This window comes from Musca autumnalis, unplaced genomic scaffold (genome assembly GCF_047663935.1).
Source record: "Musca autumnalis isolate F117 unplaced genomic scaffold, ASM4766393v1 scaffold_1, whole genome shotgun sequence".
NCBI lineage: Eukaryota > Metazoa > Arthropoda > Insecta > Diptera > Muscidae > Musca > Musca autumnalis.
The window spans coordinates 202,907,580-202,932,322 of record NW_027411644.1 but is presented as its reverse complement, the minus strand read 5'-3'; the positions used below and the strand labels follow the sequence as shown (position 1 = coordinate 202,932,322).

General features: G+C 38.8%; 1 protein-coding gene across 1 annotated transcript; it reads right to left on the bottom strand.

Moving 5' to 3' along the window:
- Window positions 1-10,477: 10,477 nt before the first annotated feature.
- LOC141390198 (uncharacterized) lies at window positions 10,478-11,530 on the bottom strand. Its single transcript, XM_073962966.1, has 3 exons — window positions 11,518-11,530; window positions 11,245-11,460; window positions 10,478-11,022 (listed from the first exon to the last, which is right to left on the bottom strand). The coding sequence occupies exons 1-3, from the start codon at window positions 11,528-11,530 to the stop codon at window positions 10,478-10,480; spliced, it is 774 nt and encodes a 257-aa protein (XP_073819067.1).
- Window positions 11,531-24,743: the final 13,213 nt, after the last annotated feature.

The window sequence follows — 24,743 nt, the reverse complement described above, 5'->3', positions numbered from 1 at the left end:
TGAAAATGTGCCTCATCGAAATAATGGTTTTAGACCCCAAGTATGTTTGGACGAAATGTGTTTCAGACAATTTGGAGTCGATCTAGCCATGTCCGTCCGACTGTCTGTCTTACCTGCTGGCTGGAGCGCACGATAACTCTCGGACGGATGAACCGATTCGGTTCAAATTTTGGCTTTCGTAATATTTTGCCCAAACTTAGTTTAAGTTCGAAGATGAGCTACATCGGTCCACTCCTTCCGGTACCACCCCCACAAAAGTTCGAAAATGTTCGGAAAGTTTGTGCGGACGATAACTCTTGAAGGGAGTGGCCGATTTGGCCCATACTTTGTACAGCGTGAACTTTCTATCAGAGTAATATGAGGTTTTAATATGGTCTCAATAGGTCCACTCTTTCGGGTACCTCTCACACAAAATTTCGGAAAAGTTCAGTTTAGGGCCATCTCTCGAATCGCTTTGAGTTTTGTTTTAGAAACTTGTATTCACTGCCCTCCATACGATGGTACAAGTTTCATCAGGGGCAAGTCCATACTTCCTGAGAAAATAGCATGAAAGTTGCAAAAAAACCCCCATGACACCGTGTGAGGTGGTTGGAGCGCAAGATAACTCTCGAACTGATCTGCCGATTCGGTCCAAAATATGGCCTTTGTAATATTTTGTCCAAACATAGTTTAAGTTTGATGATAAGCCATATCAGTCCACTCCTTCAGGTACCTCCCACACAAAGGTTCAAAAATGTTCGGAAAAATTGTTTGTACGGTAACTCTTGAAGGGAGTTGCCGAATTAGTCTATACTTTACACATCCTAATATATCTACCAGATATAGTTCAGGTTCCTAAATGTACTATATTTGTCGACTCCACTTTAAGACATGCTCTCGAATCACTTTGATTTCTGTTGAAGCAACTTGCAATCGCTGCCTCATTTACGATGGTAAACGTTTTTTTAGGGGCAAGTCCATACTTCTGGAGCAAACAGCCCGAAGAGTGTAAAAACCCGCTATGGCAACATATGTTGTGGCTGGAGATCCACTTCCACGACGGTCAATGTTGATCCATTCTTTTTAGTATCTCCTCCGCAAAACTTTTGATCTTTAATCCTAATCAACATTTTTGTCTGTTCAAACGCCCAAAATTTTTAAACCCCCCTAAATACATACATACGTATTTTGGAAAAAATTTGTTTCAATATACACAGGCCGAGGATATATCTCTGTCGGCAAAGCCGACTGATACTTTTTTACTTGTTATTCTTTATATCAAATTAAAAGGCGGTTTTTAAAGGAATTTTTCCAATCTTCTTCATCAAATTAAAACGTGTATGTTTTAAGGAATATTTCTAATCACCCACCTCAAATAATAAAATGGATTTTTAAGGAATAACATTTTCCTCAAATTAAAAGGTGGATTTTTTAAGGAATTTTTCTTATCTTCTTCTTACACTTCTTCTTCCTCAAATAAAATCAAGGGAATTTTTTTACTCTTCTTCCTCAAATTAAAACATGGATTTTTTATAGAATATTTCTAATCTTCTTCCTCAAATTAAATTAAGGGATTTTTCTAATCTGCTTTCTCAAATTAAAACGTCGGTTCTTAAGATTTTTTTCTAATCTTCTTACTCAATATAAAATGTAGAATTTTCAAGGGATTTTTCTAATCATCTTCCTCATATTAAAAGATTGATTTTGTATAGAATTTTTCTAATCTTCTTCCTCAAATTAAAACATGGATTTTTTAAGGAAATTTTTTAATCTTCTTCCTCAAATTAAAACGTGGAGTTTTTAGGGGATATTTCCAATATTTTCCCCCAAATTAAAACGTGGATTTTTCAAGGACTTTTTCTAATCTTCTTTTTCTTTCTCTACGAGGATTTTTAAGATATTTTCTTAATCTTCTTTCTCAACTTAAGACGTGATTTTTTTGGTTTTTGTCTAATCTAATTTTTCTAACCTTCATCCTCAAACTAAAACGTTGATTTCTTAGGTAATTTTTTTAATCTTTTCCTGAAATTAAAACATGGATCGTTTAGGAATTTTTTATTCTCATTCCTCAAATTAAAACGTGTATTTTTATAGAATTTCCTTAACCGTCTTCCTTTAAATTGAATTTTATAAAAAAAATTTAATCATCCTTGTCAAATTAAAACGTGGATTATTATAAGGATTTTATAATCCTCTTCCTAAAAATAAAACGTAGATTTTATAAGGATTTTATAATCCTATTACTAAAAATAAAACGTGGAATTTATAAGCATTTTTTAATGTTCTTCCTTAAGGAATTTAAAGAATTTGTTTAGTGTTATTGTTCAAAGTAGATTTTTACTAATTTTCTTATTTTTTCCTCAAACTAAAACGTAGATTTTTTAAGGATTTTTTTCTAATCTTCTACATCAAATAAAAATGTGGGTTTTTAAAAATAATTTTTCTAATCTTCTTCCTCAAATTAAAATGTGGATTTTTTTAAAACTTGTTTATTAAGGATTTTTTCATTTTCCCTTCTCAAATTAAAACATGGATTTTTAAGGATATTTTGCCATCCTTCCTCAAATTAAAACGTGGATTTTTAAGGATTTTTTCTAATCTTATCCCTAAAATAATTAAAACTAAAATAAAATTAATAAAAATAACTAAAACCTATTTTTAAATAAAAAATATTAACAATTTCGGTTAACAACAGTTTAAAAAACAACGATTAAATAATATGCTTGCAACATCCGAACGTAAGTAGTTGATAAGAATGATGAAGGTCACTTTATGTTTCGAAAAAAATTTCCTCCGCAAATTTGTAAGTAATAAAATTAAAATTTCGCTATCTATTTATGGCTATCATCATGAACATATATAAAAAACCGTCTGTCTTCCACCAAATTTACATATTTTCATTGTAGCAAAACCAACTTTTTTGGATGCTTTCGTTCGTTCATTCTTTGTTTTTTTTTCTGTCTCCATAAAGTTGATTAAATGCCGCAACAAAGTATTTTTCAATGAATAAATTTTGGAATATCCAGACGAGTTTTTTGTGTATGTTCATATTTCACGTTACTTTTTAAGGGACTTAACGTTTAGTCAGTAATGTGTTCAGAGTGAATGGAACAATCTTTTTAAATTAGATGTGCATTAAGATATATATTTTTTTCAACCAATGGATAGGAGAGCAGATTTTATTTTAGTCAATGCATACGGGACAAAAGTCAAATGGTTTCACCACTTGCATAAAAAAGACCATACTTGTCATTTGACTTCTTCCAATGTGAAGGTAGATCATGGCCAAAAGCATTATTTTTTTTTTCTTTAAATGAATTGCATTGCATTGCTTCATAAATAATCAGATTCATTATTATAAATGTTCATGTTGTCCATAATTCAATATGACTCATATTTCATTGTAAGCGTGTTGAAAATAAATTTAATTTTATAAAGTAGTTCGCATGATTGCAGAAAGGCTTTTTGTGTGTCGAGAATGAATAAAAGTTGCAATTTGTAGTTGGTAGGCATGTTGAGTGACAACTGGGTTATTAATTATATTTTATGTCATATTATTGTCATTGTTCATATGGGACCACATCTACTCTACTGAGGAAACAAATAAATGTTCATCTTCCAACCCAGGAACTTTTAAATCGTCAGGCTACCTTTTATCTCGTTTAAACATAGACTAATGAATCGTATGGATATAGATGTGCTCTCAGCATTTATCTTCGAATTTTCGAAAATTGGTAGATGGCGTAGTAGTTTTATTCATAGTTATTATAGATTTTAAACTATTTATTCTGATAAAAGACAACATCCTCAAATAAACAAATTCAACAAAATATTGCAATTTACCCCAAAACATTGTGCAATTGAGTGAAATTATTAAGCAATTTCCGCAAGGGCGACATCTACAAAAAAGAAGCACACTACAATATCTTTGTCTATGCCATTCATTAGTCTATGGTTTGTATTGGGTTTGAAAGACAAAGCGAAATAAATGTACCCAAAATCAACCTGGTTCTGTTTCCTCTGTATTAATATTAAACAATTTCTGCAACCTGGGCCAGCAGCCTCCAAAAAATTTGGGTTTAGCTGCTCTTCTGGACGTTACCATTATGATGATTGGGCTTTGGTTTGGTCTACAGCTATGACCTTTTTAAGGTAATCTGGAAACTTTGTTGATGATGTTCGTACAGTGTTTCGTTCGGCCCAATCCACTTGTAGGACATGTGTTGGTTATAGTGCAAAGACGGAAAAAAAAGTCAGGAAAAAAAAGTAGAAGAAGAGTAGACATAGGAGAGAGATGGGGAAGAAGTAGTTAGTACTACTTTCATAGTCTATGGTGACCTGCCCCATAGCAATTTAAGTGTCCTGCAGTAGGTTAACAGGGCTGCGTGGTTAGTGGAGGAAAAAGAAGACATTCCCTCCAAACAGACTGTGTCTTTTGACTGACAGTCTAGGAGCCCGGCAGAGAAGGTGCTCGATTGTTCCAGTATCTTCCACATCTTCTCATAGCCTGTAATGTTCAGTGTTGTTGTCCTTGGCATTTCTTGGCATAAATCTGATGCCGCAGTGACCAGTAATGACCCCTACCGCAATTCTGATTTCGGATTTACGTAATGATAGAAGGGACGCAGTTCTACGCCCTGAGATTGCCGGCCATATTGACCTTACAACTAGGAACATCATGTCGAATTCTTACTGTTATTCTGCGTACGAGTAGAGCTTACTGAGTTTGTTGAGGGAGAAGCAGTTCCGCTTGGGAGAACTCCTTGTCTCATTCTCGGCGTCTTATACTTCTTATTTCTGACTTGTAAAAGCGACTGCCGCCCAAACATATACTTGATTATCCAACGTTTCAAATACAGCTGCAGGGAAGTTTTCTCTAGGTCCTCGAACAGCTTGGCATGGTTGACGGTATCAGGCACCTTCAACAGATTAAGAGCCCCCATGTTTCTTCTAGTTCAGTCCTCGACTGATAGGTGTGGAACTGGCGTGTAATGCTGTTGTGTGGCTGAGCAATTTTCGGAATCCTTGCAGATGTTGGGCAACTGGGAAACTACTTCCCGTTATGGGGATGAGCAGTTTCTCTAGAATTTTCGCTACAGACGACGAGAGAGTCCCAGCCCTGTACTATACACATCTGCTGGCATCCTTGCATGGCTTCCTCTGGTACACTATGAGTGGCTAACAATAGATTGAGAACACTTATTAAATACTAAACTCCGGGTTTATCCAGTTTTTAAGGCATTGCCATTCAGATTCCGTGTGAGCCTAACGGTTTAGATGAATTCGCGTTTCGGATAGTTGTAACGTGGTTTTGTCGTCGGCTGGGGTAAGCTCAGTCGCGTCCGGGGTCTCCATAAGGACCCACTAAACCTTACGAAATGAGAAGACTAGTATTCTCCCTTTTCTGGGGGCTAAATCGAGGATTTATTGAATAAATACTAATTTACAATCTACTTGTGTTCAAATACGATAAGAATGAATTCAATGGGTATATATTTAGATTAATAGTTGGCGTTGGATTATGCAGACTCGCTGGGATTTGGCAGCTGAGGAGCTCGTGTTGAGTTATCGGCTTCTTCTACGAGGGAAACGGTGTTGTTTGTGTTAGGTGTTCGGCTGTAGATGATCGGGATGACGATGTATTCGGTGTTCGGCTGTAGATGATCGGGAAGACGATGAATTCGGTGTTCAGCTACAGATGATCGGGAAGACGATGAATTCGGTGTTCGGCTACAGATGATCGGGATGACGATGTATTCGGTGTTCTGCTGTGGATGATCGGGAAGACGATGAATTCGGTGTTCGGCTATAGATGATCAGGAAGACGATGAATTCGGTGTTCGGCTACAGATGATCGGGAAGACGATAAATTCGGTGTTCGGCTGTAGATGATCGGGAAGACGATGAATTCGGTGTTCGGCGCTCAGATGTTGATGTTCGGGAGTACGATGAAGTTCGGCTTCGGCGGTTGATGTTCGGGAGTACGATGAATGTCGGCATCGGCGCTCGGCTGTTGATGTTCGGGAGTACGATGAAGTTCGGCTTCGGTGCTCGGCTGCTGATGTTCGGGAGTACGATGAATGTCGGCTTCGGCGCTCGGCTGTTGATGTTCGGGAGTACGATGAATGTCGGCTTCGGCGCTCGGCTGTTGATGTTCGGGAGTTAGTCTAGGCTACGATCTAGTATCTACCATGCGCTACTGAGTACGAAGCAGCTGACCCGAAGGCCCTGTGGAACAGCTGTCACGAATGCCCTGTGGAACAGCTGACCCGAAGGCCCTGTGGAACAGCTGACCCGAAGGCCCTGTGGAACAGCTGGCACGAATGCCCTGTGGAACAGCTGACCCGAAGGCCCTGTGGAACAGCTGGCACGAATGCCCTGTGGAACAGCTGACCCGAAGGTCCTGTGGAACTGCTGACCCGAAGGCCCAGTGGAACAGCTGACCCGAAGGTCCTGTGGAACTGCTGACCCGAAGGCCCAGTGGAACAGCTGACCCGAAGGGCCTGTGGAACAGCTGACCCGAAGGTCCTGTGGAACAGCTGACCCGAAGGTCCTGTGGAACTGCTGACCCGAAGGACCAGTGGAACAGCTGACCCGAAGGCCCTGTGGAACTGCTGACCCGAAGGCCCAGTGGAACAGCTGACCCGAAGGCCCTGTATATGTATCAGCCACCACAACTTAATGGGTAGGTCTCAAAAAGTATTCCCAACACTAGGCACTGAGGCGTAAGTTGGCGGACTTAGAGCAACCTTCTGTTCCAGCCCGTGTAGCAAACTCCCTGCAGTAGTAAGCTCACCATTCTCAAGTAAAACTGAAATACTTTAGTGGCTTGGAGTACAGAGTAAATGAGAATTATTCACAGTGTGCGTTAAAATTGTAACTGCGAAACTACACTGCAATTGAATTCTCCGTTGGGTTACATCTTAGAACACAACATGTCAACATATGTAATGTAGTGACTGCTGCCTATTGAATGGCTGGTTCGGTATGGTAAAGGTAGTTGTTGTTGAATTATGTACGTGAAGATTTTGTCACGTTACATAGTATCTGCAACTTCGCTCATCGTAAATTGTGGAACCTCCTCTACTAAACGACGTAGCACACACCTCTTCGCCTTTTCACTCCAGAGGTGCTCTATAAATTGCCGGTTAAAATATCAGTCGCACCTCATCCGATCTGTCATTGGATGATCTTAACAGCCATTCTATCATACTTCTTCCCCGGATCCGAGAACGATTTAACCGTTGTCCACATTTTTTTTACATACATACATATGTTCCCACACCATCCCAGAAGGGACTAGGGATGCATCTCTCATATCAATGAGTGCACGCCGATTTCTTTTATCGCTGAGTCCAAACGGATTGTTTTACGGCACCACTTCCAGAAAAGTTATTGTTTTGGAGACTGCAAGGGTGTCTCGTACTTCTACGACTACTGGGGCAGCAAGCAGCAACATAACTCCCACCGCAGTAATCCTGGATGCGGCTAAGATAAGAGTAGCGTTAGAACTGCACACATTCCCTATATCCACTAGATCTCATCAATTCTAACATATGGTGTGTGCGGATTTGGCAAACGGAACATATCCATGACCCGTGGTTCTTCCCGACATGGACCAAACAGTTCAGAGTAGGCACTCCGCGATATACTGCAGCTCCCATAGTGAAAAACACCTGGTTTTTGAGGTGACGGTCCCTGGTCGTATGGACTGTCATGTTAAACTGCCTTATTAATTTATGTTTACTGTCTACCAAACATGCTAATTGGTCACAATAGGAATTTTTATGGTTTTTGTTCCATTCAGTCAGGAAGATCTGACTTACCCTAGAAAAACATTATATAGTTGTAAACAGGACTATAAAGACTACTTACTCACTTACTTAGTTGCCCTATTACAGAACATTTGTCTTATAAGTCGAACCAAGAAAAGATTTCCATAACTCTCTGTTTGTTGCTTTGCTTTTTTGGAATACCGCGTTGCGAGCTCTGCGTGTTCCGCAATATGGCCAGTATTTATACGCCTTTTTAGAGGGTTCATCGTCACTCATTCTTATGACATTGCCTGGCCAACGCAATCGTTGTATCTCGATACGTTCAACTATACTGATGTCGTTGTATAGCAGATACAGCTAGTGATCGTATGAACCACGATATTCACCGTCAACGCAGATTGGCCCGTACATCTTTCGAAGAATTTTTCTCTCAAACACACCAAGCACTGCCTTATCTGCTTGCGCAAGTACCCAGGCTTCGGAACCATACATTCGCAAGGGTTGGTTGGTTGGTTTACGTGGTGGCTACACTTTATAGCCTCAATTAGTGTGTAAGGAATACCGTTTTGAACACCACACCACTCGTTCAAGGATTGTTATTTCGTAGTTTAAATTGGCAGTTAAATCCAGCCTGATGAGTTGAGAAATCGTAGAAGGTCTCCCGGACCTACTTCGGCAATCTCGGCGATATTATGAAGGAACGGCTGTCCTATAGCTTTTAGTCGTCGTTGCATTAGTGCAGGGCAGGAACAGAGGAGATGCTCAACAGTTTCCTCCTCTTCTTCATCTCCGCAGCTGCGACAGTGGTCGTTGTGTGGTATATTTAAGCGCATTGCGTGGTTACCGATAGCCCAGTGACCGGTTAACACTGCTATAAGTCTTACCAGGTTCCGTCGATTTTGGCTGATTAGGAACTTTGTGCGTTTGGCGTTGTATTGAGGCCATGTAGATTTTGATATTCGGCATGTTTCCGTTCTGTCCCATCTACTCTCGGCCAATGATAGATAGTATTTGAAGATATCCCCTTTAACTACTCCCATTGGTGTTGCGACTGACGCCTTTGGGAGTTCGTTAGAGGCGGATCCTGTACTGGCTAGTTCGTCCGCTTTTTCGTTCCCATCCAGTCCCTTATGGCCTGGGAGAGAGTTACTCTTGACAGACGCCCTAGTTTAGCAAGTTCTTCTTTACAATCTTTCAATAGCTTCGATATGGCAGAGTTTGATTTTAGTGCAAGGATTGCCGCTTAACTGTCGACAAAAATTCCTATCGAGTTTGGTGTGTGGAGTTGTAAGAGAATAAAACAAGCTTCCTTTATGGCCAGTATCTCCGCCTGAAAAACACTGCAGTCGTCAGGTAGCTTTATGGATGTAGATATATTTGCATCATATGAGAAGACACCAGAACCGACTCCACTTTTCATCTTGGAACCATCTGTGTATACAATGATGTCATGATCTGTCATTGGTGATCCATTATTCCATTCTTTCCTGCTTGGAAATTTGACTTCAAAAGGCTGATCAAAAGTCATTGTAGGAGCGCAGTAATCAGCAGTAGTTGCTATTTCTCTTGGTAGTTTGTGAAGCACGCACGCATGTCCGTAGGCTCTATCGCTCCATACTCCTAGAGCCCGCAGCCTTGCCGCATTACATCTTGCAATTGCTTTGATGTGTATGTCTATTGGCAGAATGTGCATCATAACATTGAGGGCTTCAGCCGGACAAGTCCGAATTGCCCCCGTCACCCCGATGCATGCTGATCTTTGTATGCTATATGGTTTTTTCTGTGTAGTTTTCTTTTCCACTGCTGGCCACCATACTAGTGATCCATATGTGAGAATTGGTCTTATTATACTGGTGTACATCCATAACACCATTTTAGGTTTAAGGCCCCAACGGCTCCCAAACATTTTGCGACACGTATAGTATGCAACGGTTGCTTTGTGAGCACGATGTTCCATGTTACGTTTCCATGGTACTTGGCGTGATCTGATAGGGGTATTTCTTGACCTCTTAGTCGTGGTAGATTAGGTATTGAATATTTGGTCTTTGTGGTGAATAGTACCATCTCAGTTTTCCCTGGATTCACACCCAGTCCACAGCTTGTGGCCCAAGTATCTAGTGATTTCAGGGCCCCGTTCATGATGCCACTTATCACGGATGGGAACAAACCAGAGACGAGTATTACCACTTCGTCCGCATAAGCAACCACCTTAATCCCCATATGGTCAAGTTTGATAAGGATTTCGTTAATGACAAGGAGCCAAAGCAGTGGGTATTGTTTATGTTCTAAGGATTTCTCGATAGTCCTAACGACTTCGTGTAGGGCTGTATCTGTCGAGCGTCCCTTTATGTAGGCATGTTGACTGGAAGATATGTTCTTTGAGTTATCCATCTTTTCTCGAATATGCACGTCGATGAGTCTTTCGAGCGTCTTAAGTAGAAATTATGAAAGGCTTATGGGTCTGAAGTCTTTAGCATTTTCATGACTACGTTTTCCTGCTTTGGGTATGAAGACAACTTTGACCTGTCTCTAACTCGCAGCAACGTTGTTAAGGGATATACATCTACTATAAATGTACACTAGCCAAGGATTTATTATGGTCTCCGTACTTTGCAGCATTTTTGATATGATACCATCTGGCCCCGGAGATTTGTAGGGAGAGAAGCTGTTAATAGCCCATGTAACTTTACTCGGACTTATTATCTTATCGACTTCAGTATCGTTTATATCTGTATTAGTATAGGATTGCACTTCGCTGGTTCTATCAGAGCAGCCAGGGAAATGCGTTGTAAGCAGAATTTCCATGTGCCGTTGTTTCTCTTTATATATGTGGGATTCGAGTGTCCTTTTGCCATAAATTTGCTTAGTCTGGCTGTATCTTTGGTGCTGTCTAGTGCTCCGCAAAATTCAATCCATGATTGCTTTTTCGCTCTGGCTATGGCCTTTTTGTACTCCTTTAGCTTATCCTTGTATGGCTGCCAGGATCCGCTTTGGTAGCTGTCGTTGAAAGCTTTCCGTGACTGTTTACGCAGTTTAGAGAGCTTGGATGTCCACCTTGGTGGATAGTGCATTTTCGAGCGCGTCCTAGGACATGATACTTTAAAAGCTGTATCTAGAGATTTCTCCAAAATAGATACAGCTTTATCTATACCCGCCGTAGTATCGTATTTGTGTGGAATGCTGGGTAGTTTGTCCCGCAAAACCCTATTAAACTTCTCCCAGTTCGTTCTTTTCGGGTTGCGAAAGCATTTAATGGACGTTGCTTTTTCTGATATATTGAATAGTATCCAATTGTGATCTGAGAACGATTTTTTATCGGATACTATCCAGTTAGCTATTTCTAGATTACGTTTATCGGATACCAGTGTGAGGTCAATGACCTCCTGCCACCCACTAAAGTTATCCGAGCTTGGAAATACAAAAGTAGGGTTAGTACCTCTATTACATATGGTAAGATTGTTAGTATTAATAAAGTCTAGAACTGACTCACCTCTGTCGCTCGTTTCTGTGCTGCCCCATAGGGAATGCCTTGCGTTTGCATCGCAGCCAATGATGATGGTGTTGAGTGGGTGTATGGCCCCCATGGCGCTCCAGACCTCGTTTGGTGGGGCTTCCCTTGAGTGGGTCATGTAGCAAGAGGCAATAAAGAACTGCTTGCCATTGTCCAGTTCCACTTTTGCAACGGTGAAGTCCGCTGTACTATACTCTGGACATAAAAATGCGTTTATTTTATTTTTAACAATTAGACATGATCTAGGCTTACCGTTATATTTCATGTATAATGTTTTATATCCTCTGCTATTAAGACCATTTACTTCGTTTTCGTAAACGAAGGGTTCTTGGATGATGCCTATGTCAAGATCCTCTTCTACTAAAAGGATCCGCAGGTTATCTGAAGCGACTCTAGAGTGCTTCAGATTGATCTACACGACCTTGAGCATCATTTTATTGTGGGGATGATGTTGATGGCCCCTCTAGCTGCATATTATCTAGCAGCTTTCCGGCATCATCGATGTCATCTGCATCGTCTTCTCCGTTCGGGCCATGCGATTTTAGTATCTTTACTTTGGCTTCCCTCACGCCAAAGAACAGTTTGTTGCCGAGTCTCTCTAGTGCCTCCACTCCGGCCTCTGTTATAGAGAGAACCAAACTCATGCTGTTATTGTTCGGGGGTTCAGTAGCGATTACGGACCAATCGTCCATTGGAACATCCTTGTTCATCCTCGCGAGACCTTGTAGTAGTTTCGGGCCGTCACAATCTATCTTGGGCAGCCAAACTCTGGCACGAGGTCTTATTGGGATTTCTTGGGCTGGGATCAACCGCAGGCTGATGTCTTCCCATGTACCGCTGATCTTAGCCATACATTTTTCCAAGAATCCCTTTGAGAACTCGTCCATGCATTTGTTTACCCTGTAGCCACGATGAAACTCGCTTGAGTCGAAATGAGGCACGGGAGAATCTTCGTTTGTGAAAACATGTTCCATAACTTGTTCTGACAATTTTGTTTCTACCATGCCCCATTCCGCAGTGGGTAGTATCAATGTTTTGTTAAGCGTTGTTTTTGTTGGAGGATATGTAGCTATAATTTTAAACTGCTTACTTAAGCCAAAGTATCATCTGTTGGCCAAAGCAAATGGTCGCCTGTTTCTTCGACAAAACTGACCGTGTGGCGACTATACGACTTGAGAAATGTAGGATGGTTAATTCTGAGTGTTACACTACAATTTGTGTGCCTGAAGTCTCCTGAGAAAGACGAATCGTTCTGCATCATGACAATGCGAGCTGCCACACATCGATTTAAACCAGCGCCTGTTTGACCGGACAAAACTAGGAATTCATGGGTCATGCTCCATGCAGCCCTGACTGGGGATCCAATGACTTCATTTGATTGCAGCACATCAAGAAAAAATCCGTGGTCAACGATTTTTGTCGCCGGAAGATGCTGTGAAAACGTTAAAAACCCATGTTTCGGAGGTGTCTGAATCCAACCACTGTAAACAACGCTTAGGCTAAAAACTTTCCAACAAAAATGTCAAATGGCCTCAGGCGATACTGCGTGTTGCCTAGGCCAGAAAGTTTTCTAGTGCCCCTCGTATATCCTTTTCCAGCAGAATGTTGAATAAGTAACACGGAAGGCTTCCTCCTTGTCTGAAATCTCCTTTGGTACTAAACTCTTCGGAAAGGTTCTTTCGTATTACCTTTGAACGTGAAGGCTGTTTTATAATCGCCAAAAAGGCGGTAATTGTCGATTTGCACCTCTTTAATCATTTTTGGGCTTTGCAGCAGGGTAAATATCTGGTCAATGGTGGATTTGTCATGTCTAAAGCCAGCTCACTACCTTTAACGGGAGTTAAAGGCAGCTCCCCGGTGACACCACGGGGAGGTCAGTGTCCACTTGAGATGAAAGAGGGACCAAGATAAATCCTGGGCTTTGCCATGTTAAAGTCTGTCAAGGCTATTCCTTGGCATTTTTCGTCCTCTACGTCATCAATTAATTTCTCTTTTAATTTGCTTTTCAATTATATTTCAACATGGAGCATCGCTCCCTTCAACTGAGTCCTTTTTACTTGTGTGCTTCTGAAATAATTGAAAAGGCCATCCCAATTGACAGAAAACACCTCAGGATACTATTTACTTGCATCGCATTACAACAAAAACCAACCACAAATTACAAAATGCAAACAATTTAACATTTGTAACTTTGGAAATTAATTTTCCACAAAATTATGCCATAATAGAGACATTTGTACCAACAACAACAGAAATGGCGACAACAATAAAATAGAAACAGAAAAATAACTGCCAAATGACCTTTCACAGATAATGTTGCCATAACAAGACAAAAAAAAAATAAATGGGAAATTGAAACAATAAAAAATTTACATTATCAAAAGGAAAGGTGGCCAGGAAGAAGGTTGTGCCAGTCAAAGAGAATATCAGCAAACAATTGATGCCATGAATTTTCAACAAATTTTTACTAAAACACAAATCAACATTAATCAACGGAAAGAAACATCGAAACAAAAAAAAAAACAAGTAAAAAAGCATTAAGTTCGGCCGGGCCGAACTTTTCATACCCTCCACCATAAAATATTCATTCCTGTCCCCAACTTTAAGTGAGTACGTTAAAATGTCAGATAATGTACATAAAATGCTTCATTCGGGAGGCCCTTTTTTATGGTGCCTATATCTAACTGTTGACAATTTTTGGTGGGCTAGAAATTGGGAGGTACTGTTATATAGGGGTTATAATAAAACGTGGGCCTATGTTGACAGTTTTTGATGGGAGCTTTTAATGTCAAATAATTCCTAATTCGTACATAATCGGTACATAACGTGGGAACTTCAAATGTCATTAACAGCTAGTTCGAAAGTATCTGGGGTGTACGAAAATATGAACTTAAACGAACAATTTTTGTTGCAGAATTTTTGTTGACTTTTAAATTTCAAATTACAGAAAGTTCGTCCAAAAAAATCCTTAGAAAATCGGGAGGTTTATTTTGGGGCTATACAAAAACATTGACCTACGTTCGGTTAAACATTTTAAGTAAAATCCTCAAAGTACCGAAAATCGGGAAGTATCGTTATATTGGGGCTATGTTGAAAATTGTTGATGCAGATGTGTGGTGACCACTACAACCTTCAAATGCCAAATTACAGTTAGTTCTGTTAAAAATTGTAGCTAAAATTGCCAAATTACTGAAAATTGGGAGGTACCGTTACATGGGAGCTATATCCGAACATGGACCTATGTTGACAATTTTTGATGGAGAGGTGTTGTGACCACTAAGAACTTCAAATATCAAATTACTGCTAGTTCGGTTTAATATTGTAGCTAAAATCATCAAATTACTGAAAATCGGGAGGTACCGTTATATGGGGGCTTTCTGACAATTTTTGGTGGAGAGGTGTGGTGACCACTAAGAATTTCAAATGTCAAATGTTCAAATTACAGATAATTCGGTTAAGACTTGTTGGTAAAATTCTCAAAATACCTGAAATCGGGCGGTAACATTATATGGGGGCTATTCCAAAACACGTCTACTAGTTATATAATTTTATTGACATTTAAGAACCCTAAATGTCAATTGATAGCTAAATCGGTCTGAAAATGTAGATGAAAACGTCAAAATGCCGTAAATCGGGGGTACCGTTATATGGGGGCTATACCAAAACGTGGACCTAGGTCCACAACTTTTGTTATATAAGTTTAGTTACACTTAAGAACCGTAAATGTCAAATTATAGCTAAATCGGTCTGAAAATGTAGCTAAAAACGTCAAAATACCGTAAATCGGGGGCTACCGTTATATGGGGGCTATACCAAAACGTGGACCTATGTCCACAAGTTTTGTCACATAAGATTATTGACATTTAAGAACTTCAAATGTCAAATTATAGCTTCATCGGTCTGAAAATTTAGCTAAAAATGTCAAAATACCGGAAATCAGGGGGTACCGTTATATGGGGGCTATACCAAAACGTAGACCTATGTCCACAACTTTTGTTATATAAGTTTATTGATACCTAAAAACCCTAAATGTCAAATTATAGCTAAATCGGTCTAAAAATGTAGCTAAAAACGTCAAAATACCGCAAATCGGGGGGTAACGTTATATGGGGGCTATACCAAAACGTGGACCTATGTCCACAAGTTTTGTTATATATGTTTATTGAGACTTAAGAACCCTAAATGTCAAATTATAGCCAAATCGGTCTGAAAATGTAGCTAAAAACGTCAAAATACCGTAAATCGGGGGGGTACCGTTATATGGGGGCTATACCAAAACGTGGACCGATATAGCCCATCATCGAACTTGACCTGCCTGCAAACAAAAGACGCATTTTCCCAAAATTTCAGCGTCCTATCTCCATTTTTGTGGATGCTAGAGTGATTACCACAGACGGACGGACGGACGGACGTGCTCAGATCGACTTAGAATTTTACCCTGATCAAGAATATATATACTTTATGGGGTCGCAAATGAGTATTTCAATGCGTTACAAACGGAAAAACAAACTTAATATACCCTCCATACTATGGTGGAGGGTATAAAAACACTGAATACGAAAATGTAGAAATCAAACCAAACCAAAATAGCCAAGCCAAAAAAACACAATGGTCGAAAACAAAGTACCGGATGTTGGAAATAGGAAAGCATCTATTGAATTGTCAATAGCTAAGTTTGAACATTTTTTTCCTTCTGCATTCAGTTTGTTTTGTGTGTTTTTCTACATTTTGCTACCAGCCATACTTTTTGATGTATAATCTCCAAGCCATTCAATCCAACCACCCATCCAAGCATCCCATCTCATCCCAATCGTGATGAAGTACTACTATAAAGAATTTCCTTAGGGGAGCGAGTAAGGAAAAAAATAAAAACAATAGTACAACAAACAACAACGGAAATAAAAGAATTTTAAATGAAGTTTCAAGTAACGGATGTTCAAAATTTGCTTTCCAGGAATAAGGTTACACTAAAACGAAAAAACTGCATTTGTTGTTTTTTTTTATGGTGAGTTGATGATGTTGTTTGTTGTTGTTGCTCGTGTTACTGGTGTTCATCTTCGTTACACAAAACTTTTCGTATTTTCGTTACTCTAAAGAAAATCTCATAAAACAAACAAACAATAATAATAAAATATTATACCAAAGTAAATTAGTAATGAGAAAAATAAAGAAACAATCGAAAATGCATGCGTTTTACATGTTGCTTCCTTTGAAGTAGTATTTGGAAAAGTAAAAAATATGTAAATATTAGATTATTCAAATGTTATTCAATTTGGAATACAATTTGTAATTCAGTTATGCTTGTAATGTAACAAAAAACATTTTAAGAAATATTTATTTTTGTGAGTGGGGAAATTACAAAAAGATGCTTAAATTTATTTGAAATTAATAACATTACCTGTAGCTCTATGCCTTAATTTGTTTTCTTTGGTGTGTTCTATTCAATGAATTATTAACAAGTAAGAATGTATCATTGTTGACAGAAATTATGGAGTATATAAAATATATTAATTTTGTATCCAAAGTACAGCCAATTTGCTTGGAAAATATAAAGAATACCTTCAAATTAACTAAAATCTCGGGGCTAGACCAAAACGTATACTTATGGCCCCCATAATTGGAAATAATGGTGTATACCCCCCTGAAGACTCTAAATATCAAATCGACAAACAACAACAGCGAAATGTGGCCCACAGACCCAAAATACCTTATATGCGTGCTTTAACCGTGATCTATATTCGCCATACTCAATGTAATCATACTTATAAATATAAGCAACATCTGTACCAAATTATGGCCGCTTACCTAAATTAGTTTAGGAGATATTAATTTTTCTTCACTAGATTTGGATTTCGCCCACAGTGCGCTGGTTTGAATCGATGTGGGAGATCTCACATTGTCACAGTGCACAATGGTTCGACTTGTCTTGTTTGTTTTTCGAATTTCACAGGCGATTTCAGGCAAACAAATTGTAGTGGACCACTCAGAACTAACTAACCGTCCTACGTTCCTCAAGCCGTATATTATTCACATGGTCAGTTTAAACAATGAAACAGGGGACCATTTGCTTCAAAGGTCTTCTTCCATGAATTACTTCCGTTGGATTTGGCTCGCCTTCGAAGACGGTTGGTCTTTTGTTTCGGGCTCAAACGAAGATTAGTCGTCTGTGACGACCTTATCGAATCGTTTGAAGCACCGCGATCGTATTATTCTTAATTTCTTTGCCCCAATCGACAAGAGCCTTTTTCGAGCGATTATCAAATTTTGCTGGATCTTGTAACGTGACGAATGCCACGTACATTACAACAACGCCCACGTTCTGCCTTTAACAGCGTAGCGGCAATAAGGCAAACAGCACACACATACAACAACACCCACTGTCCGCAAGTACTATCATAACAACAGTGAGACAATACGCATTTAACAACGCCTCCATCTACTTCAGTCGTGTAGTAGGGTTGTTTGCTCACTTTAAGTAAGGCGGAATAATTCGCAATCACTCCACACAGAGACTTTTGTTTTCTGTCCCACACGGAGGCTTCGGTTTCCCGTCCCACACGGAGACTTCGGTTTCCCGTCCCACACAGAGACTTTGGTTTTCTGTCCCACACGGAGGCTTAGGTTTCCCGTCCCACACGGAGACTTCGGTTTCCCGTCCCACACGGAGACTTCGGTTTCCCGTCCCACACGGAGACTTCGGTTTCCCGTCCCACACAGGGACTTTGGTTCTTTGTTCTTAGATATAGGCAGTAGTCTGTATGAGTTCGTAGTTGTAATTAGTGTTGTATAGTAGTCGTTCCGAACAGAACAGCAGATCGTTGTCAACCCGCCCGACATCAATCAACACCTGAAACGAATCAGCAATCAGGATCGTCGCTTCCGATCATCGACAACTATCGTTATCAGCCAGCACCGTCATCACCGATCCCCGCCAACCATCGGCGTTCCCGAACACCCCCGAAACGTCATCACCTAACGTCGTCACCCGTCGCCGTTCCCGAACGACGAGTTAGCGAACATCACCGAATCGTCGTCACCTAGCTTCGTCAACCGTCGTCGTTGCCGAACAACTTTAGCCGAGTTGCCGAATCGTCGTCACCGATCTTCGTCAGCTATTTTCGTTCCCGAACATCACCGAACTTCATTAACCATCGTCGTCCCCGAACAGCTTTTGCCGAGTTGCCGAACACCAACACATAGACTTGATAAAGTTCCCGATCACCTATTAATCGTCAGCATCTGTCCTATCAGCATCCTCCCCTCCGAAGAAGGGCCAAAGTAATAATATCGCATTTCATTGAAGTAGAACTTGCTAGTTTCTTTTAAATCAATAAACTACTGATTTAGCCCCAAAAAGGAAAACCTTTTTAATTCATAAGGTTTAGTGCGTCCTTATGGAGCCCCTGGACGCGACTAGAGCTACCCCAGCCGTCGAGAAAACCACGTTACAATCTAACGAGAAAACCTCATTTTTGCGGCCAGGTGTTCATGCAATATAAAATGTTACTTGGTGGAAGAAATGTCCAAGGATGCCTCTATCTCACGGTATTTAACATGGTGATCTTGCATTATCCGTTCACGCACGGCTTATTATTATTTTTATTTTTTTGGTACAACGCTCGTTCTTGGATGACCCTCACGACCACCGTTTTTTAGTGTCGGCCACGATTAAAATCATTAAACCAGTTTGTCATAGTGCCATAGGATGGTCCTTTATCGACATACAACGATTTAATTTGATCGATGTAATCTTGCCGTGATTATCCACGTTCAAAGTTATGAAAAATTATCGGACGAAAATGTTCAGAAGTATTTTCCATTTTTCTTGCAAAGTAATTTTTTCAAGTCACTGTAAACAACACAACACATGATCGTATTTTAAACTGTCCCAAAAAAAATGTCAGAAACGTTTCTTGTTCTCATCGTACCAAATATTGGGTCCATACCAAAAATTTTAAGTAAGCAAGCTTCTGATTCATAGAGAACTCGAAATATTCCACCATAAATTTGGTAGGCACATGCCATTATTTCATGCATTAACGAGTAATGATGTCCCATTACTCTCCGCTCTATCAGGCAGTACATATATATTGGCTTACACATACGTACTTACTTTACTAAGTACTAAGTGGTTACTATGTAATGAGTACGGTGGCGTAGAGCTTGTGTGTCCAAATCCTAGGGTTGTGTGTTCAAAGCTCACCGTCGGGTGTGGTGAAATTATGGTCCACCAAACCAAATCATGTTTCGTTCCGATTCAAAAATAAAATGTTCGCTGGGATGTTGTAATTGGGTACTTGCAGAATAATTGTTCTATTTTTAGTATCTACAAATTTCGGGAACTTCCTCTCGTAACGGTCGATACATTTGTCGAAACCACCCCCAACCTATCCAGTGGGCTAGAGGAAGTGTTGCCGCTTCTCAGTCGAAGCAGGGAGGGTTCGAGTCCCGGTTAGGACGTTAATTTTTGTTAATTACAATTTTTTTATTTTTTTATTGTACCCATTTTTGGAGAGTTCGGATAACCGAGGTTCTAGGTGTTAGTGAGAATTCCGAAAGATTTGTATGACTTTTATGTACTAGTATGTGTCAGTTAAGATCTCTCACATTAATATGAAACTGCGTGGTGAATCCATGGGTAATTTTAGTACCTTCACTCCAATAACTTTGAATCAGATTATGATATTTCTTTTGCTTGATTGACATACAGAACACAAGACTAAGTTAAGCGGAGAAACTTCTGATAGTCAACAAACTTAAAAGGAAAAAGTGAATTGCCAAAGTATTCCAAGTAAATCGAAGTGTAGAGTACACCGAAATCTTTAAATACTATTGAAATCAGTGAACTATTTAAATCTATTCCACTTTTATTTAAATCAAAACCTCTGCTCAGATATAACCTAAAGGTAATTTCGTGAAAAAAATCTTTCATATCGGTTTTTATTTAATCAAGAAATGTTCTTAAATTGTTGTCAACAGCAAATTCCGGAAAATTTTTGAAGTTGTACGAAAATCCTATCGATTTATAATAGCCTGTCTAGACATTTCGTGTAGAAAATTTGAGGTAAGAAACCATACCAGTGCTCAAACAAACCAATTTGTGTTTCTTTTGGTTTTACAAACATATGTTTTTTTTTCTCTGTACCATACAGATTTCAAAATTATTCCTCCTTTACAACAATAACCAGTGTATGTGTAAAGGAGGGTTAACTTTTCGTTGCCGCCGTACTAAAGTGTCAATCTATACAAGAATGTCAGTTCAGTTTTCCTGCTAATCCACAGATTATAGAAGACATAACAAGCCCTAGTGAAGATATTATATTTAGAAGAAGGTCTTAGCGTTGTCACTTGAAATACTACCAATATTGACCCCTTCGCGTCTTAAGAAACCCCATCAAACTCATTATAACTGGTTGATCGACATATCAAATTCATCAACTATACATGTTAACCAGCTATTGGGCAGAGATACCACGTGTATAACCGCCAACACCAATTGAATAATGTTATAGTTCTTATAACATTATGGGAATATAATTGTACGCTTGGAAAGTACAATATATTATACGCTTATAGGAACTTAGGTTCCGATGGGATGAACTAAAGTTCTTTTGGAATTTCGAAAGGACTTAGGTCCGGGAGAAGATTATTTACTTACGGTTCCTTTTGCTTCTGTAGTTATTAAAAGGGATCAGAGTTCGGAAATTCAACTTACATTGTTTTATTCAAATATTATAATTGAGTATTCAATGGTGTGATCCGTGCTGTTGTTCGTGAGGATGACAAAACCAGAAAGGGAAGAAGAAACCTCATGCTGACTAATGGCAGCCTAATAAGAAAAGGGACAACAAAAGCACGGATAAAAATCGTATACAATGTTGCCACTTAAATTTACTAAATAGTGGTAAATTATTTCATAGTTGTATTCATTTAATTACATGGTGATTATGCTAATGGAGAAACAATTGATATGCAATGAAATTCAAGAACAAATAATTAGCAATTCAGAAAATATAGATAATTAAATCTAGTTATTTAAAACTAATGCGAAAATACATATTATTCAATTTAAAGGTAAACTGCTCTCTACACCAATAGTTCCGACATCGTCTAGTGGGTGAGCCAAAAATAGATCATCTGACCTTTTGTCGGACTGACGGAGTCGTCAGAATAATTTTGGAGCCATCAGAAGCCATCAAATCTTGTTTAAGCTGGAAAACACCCCATTAGCACATCACACGCAAAGCGGCTTAGTAGCCCAGATGGCAGATGGGTGCTGCAGTCATCGTTCAGTTTAGGGCTCGTGGGTTCGAATCACAGTCCAGCCGAGTTTGTTTCTAGTATCTAACTATTGTGATAAGTATTATTTATGTTATACAAAATTAGTATGCAGTTCCTAAACATATGCAAACATTTTAAGAATTAACCTGCTTCAATTATTACACTGAAGAGAAAGGGAAAAATACAAAAATCCTCTGGGGAAACCCAGACCAGGATAAAACAAAGGAACTCCTGCAAATGAGTAAAAAAGACATTAGTAGACTGACAGGCATCTTTACAGGACACCTAGGGCTACAAGCACACCTGCACAAAATCGGTTGTGCAGAAAGCAGCGAATGCAGAGCATGCGGAGAGGACGACGAAACGTTGGAACACTATCTCTGTCATTGCCCAGCCTTCGCGACGCTAAGAAACCAATTTCTAGGAAATAACACTATACCAGAACTCCACCAAATTAGGGCAAGCGAGTTCAAAAACTTAAGAGATTATGTCAATGGCACAGAATTTCTTAACTGATAAATTTATTTTCTTTTCAATAAATTAAGCAATAAAAAATTTATTCCCCTTAGGCTTCCGAAATTAGAGCGCACAACAGGCCTATACTGGCTTAAGTGTATGCCCCATACGGGCATGTGGCGATTCTTATATTCGCCCCTCTTTTCAACCTAACCTAACCTAACCTATTACAGCCAATACACTGAATCTCTACGTAAATATAACCAACACATATAAAACCATACACACAACATCATCCTTACACACCAATACCATTATTCGTCGAGGCCTCGAAGGATCATCGTTAATGTGTGACCTTACATGCAAGGATACAAAAAACATCAGTAAGTTAAAACCTAAAACCAAAACATCCAAAATTAAAATAGTTGCATATGCAGGAGGAATTCTGATTTTTTTTGTTTTTTTTTTTATAAACTCAAAAAAAGGATATTTCCAAAATTAAAAGTTCACAAAACCTTTATCTATCCGCGCAACTTTCATTAAAGTCGGTTCCTAAAAAAACATTGAATTTCTAAATCTTTTACTCTGGCGAATAGAATAAGGCTATGTGATTCCTTTAATTTCGGAATCTTTCAAACAACTGTTAAAAAAATAATTGTACTTTGTGTTGATTCAATCCCATTGAAATATTAATCAGAATTAACAGATATCAAGTATACATCGATTAAAATATTTAATTATTTCGAGTGTATTATTACTTATTTATAATCACATACTTAATGCTTTGAGTCCATTAGTCTGTAACAAATGTATATATTGTATTTTTCAAACCAACTTTTGTTAATAATATATAATACTTTGATAGGATCCTGAACTAATAATAGTCATACATTATTGAAACAAAAATGAATTTTTTAAGATATAAACTTACTGTCTTTTATATGAAAGGCTAAATTCTTCACATTTTTTCTTACTTGGTGAGGTGAATTAAGGAGGGGAAGAGAGAAGTTAGCATTTGGGGTTTCAATCATGCAATAAGCCTTTGAAACTACGGTAGGGATGGGTAATGAGGCTCAAACTTCAACAACATCTGAAGTTTGGTTGCATTGCTCTGTAGGATTGACTTTGTTTCATCAACTTTATCTTTATTCTGGACCACTACAGTGTACAGTGTTGGCCAGATAACTAGTCCACCCCATTATTTTTAATTTTCCGGGAGTCTATAAATTTTTTTTTCTTGTTTATGTTCAGGATGATATATAGTTGAGATCAAGACGGACACGAACCCCCCCCCCCCCCCTCCCGACTGATTGCTAGGATAATCAATGGCTCCCCTAGTCTGGCTTGTCTCGAACAACTTTTATCAATCTACTAACGATATATCTTCCTACGTTCGAACTATAGAACACAGCTTCATGCTCGCAGAGGTTAACTGTCATCCTCAATACTGTTTGAAGGATTAGTTTTGAACATTACACGGGATGGCAGATTTTGTAACAAAATTGCGAAGAACTGTTCGTACGAGTGGCCTAGTGTATATTGGGTTTGGCTACAAATCAGAAGTTCGTGTGTTCAAAACCAGCACACAGTGGGAAAATGCAGATCTATGTCATCATCAGAGTGACAATTTTACTTAATTTATTGATATATTCGGTAAATTTTTATTATAAAACCCTATTGTACCCACATGATTTATTTTTGAAAGACGACTTCTCGGCCTTTCAATTGATGCCAATTATGTTGATGTACATACATGTTTAGTTAACAGAGTTACAGCCTAGTACACTGCCGCCCACTTGAATAGAACCCCCTGCAAAATTTTATTCAACCACAATTTTTGCCGAATTATACAAGATATGAAGTTTTTAACTTTTATTATATTTCGCTTCATGTGTTTGGAGTAAACTAAGTCATTCATTTGCATTCAAATCCATTTTATATAAGAATTATACAAGAATAACAAAATAAAGTCAAAAATTGGAGTAAAAAATTTGGCCCATTTGAATAGAACCCCCCTTTAAAACTTGAGAATACAGAAAGATTGTATTAGAATATCGATGCATATTCACTCTATATTGAAAACGAAGTACTTTCAGTACTATTCAGTAAAAGTATATCCCTCCCGATTAAGGATACACCCGTATATCCTGCTTTGGCAAGGATTCTTTAAATAATCAGGTGTAATGCCTAACAAAGCTTGCTTATTTCTGTCAACATGTTTATTTTTGGAAGCGTACTGTCTCCTAGAGTCGTATATTCTACGCATCAGTCATTCCCATACAGTTAAGAGAATATTTACCACTGTAGAATATGGTGGCCCCCCCAGGATATCCGCATTTCTATTCAAATCTTTAAGTTTTGATGACTCGAAGTGTACAAAAGTTTATAAAACAGCAATGAAATTGCCACTCGGGATATCCGAAAATGTTTTTCAATACTGGAAATGTCTGTTTTAGAACTCCTTTATAAGTTGTCGTGCGCATTTAGGGTGAACTAAATTGACGCCCAAGTCCTTGATAATTAGTAATGCGTTCCAGCACAATGAAAATACATTCATCGCTACAGAAATAATTTAGAAGATGGTCTTCCATTTAATAGACGCGAAAATAATAGTTATATAGTTATGCAATTGTTTACATAAGGAGGAGAGTCCTAAATAATTATGAAGGACTTGGGCGTTAATTTCTTTCACCCTAAATGCGCACGACAATTTACAAAGGAGTTCTAAAACAGACATTTCC

What these genes read in the sequence shown, in the direction of transcription:
- LOC141390198 (XM_073962966.1), bottom strand. An exon ending in CACAGAAACGAGCGACAGAG is followed by an intron (nt 11,023 to 11,244) that starts GTGAGTCAGTTC and finishes TCAATATATCAG; the next exon opens with AAAAAGCAACGTCCATTAAA.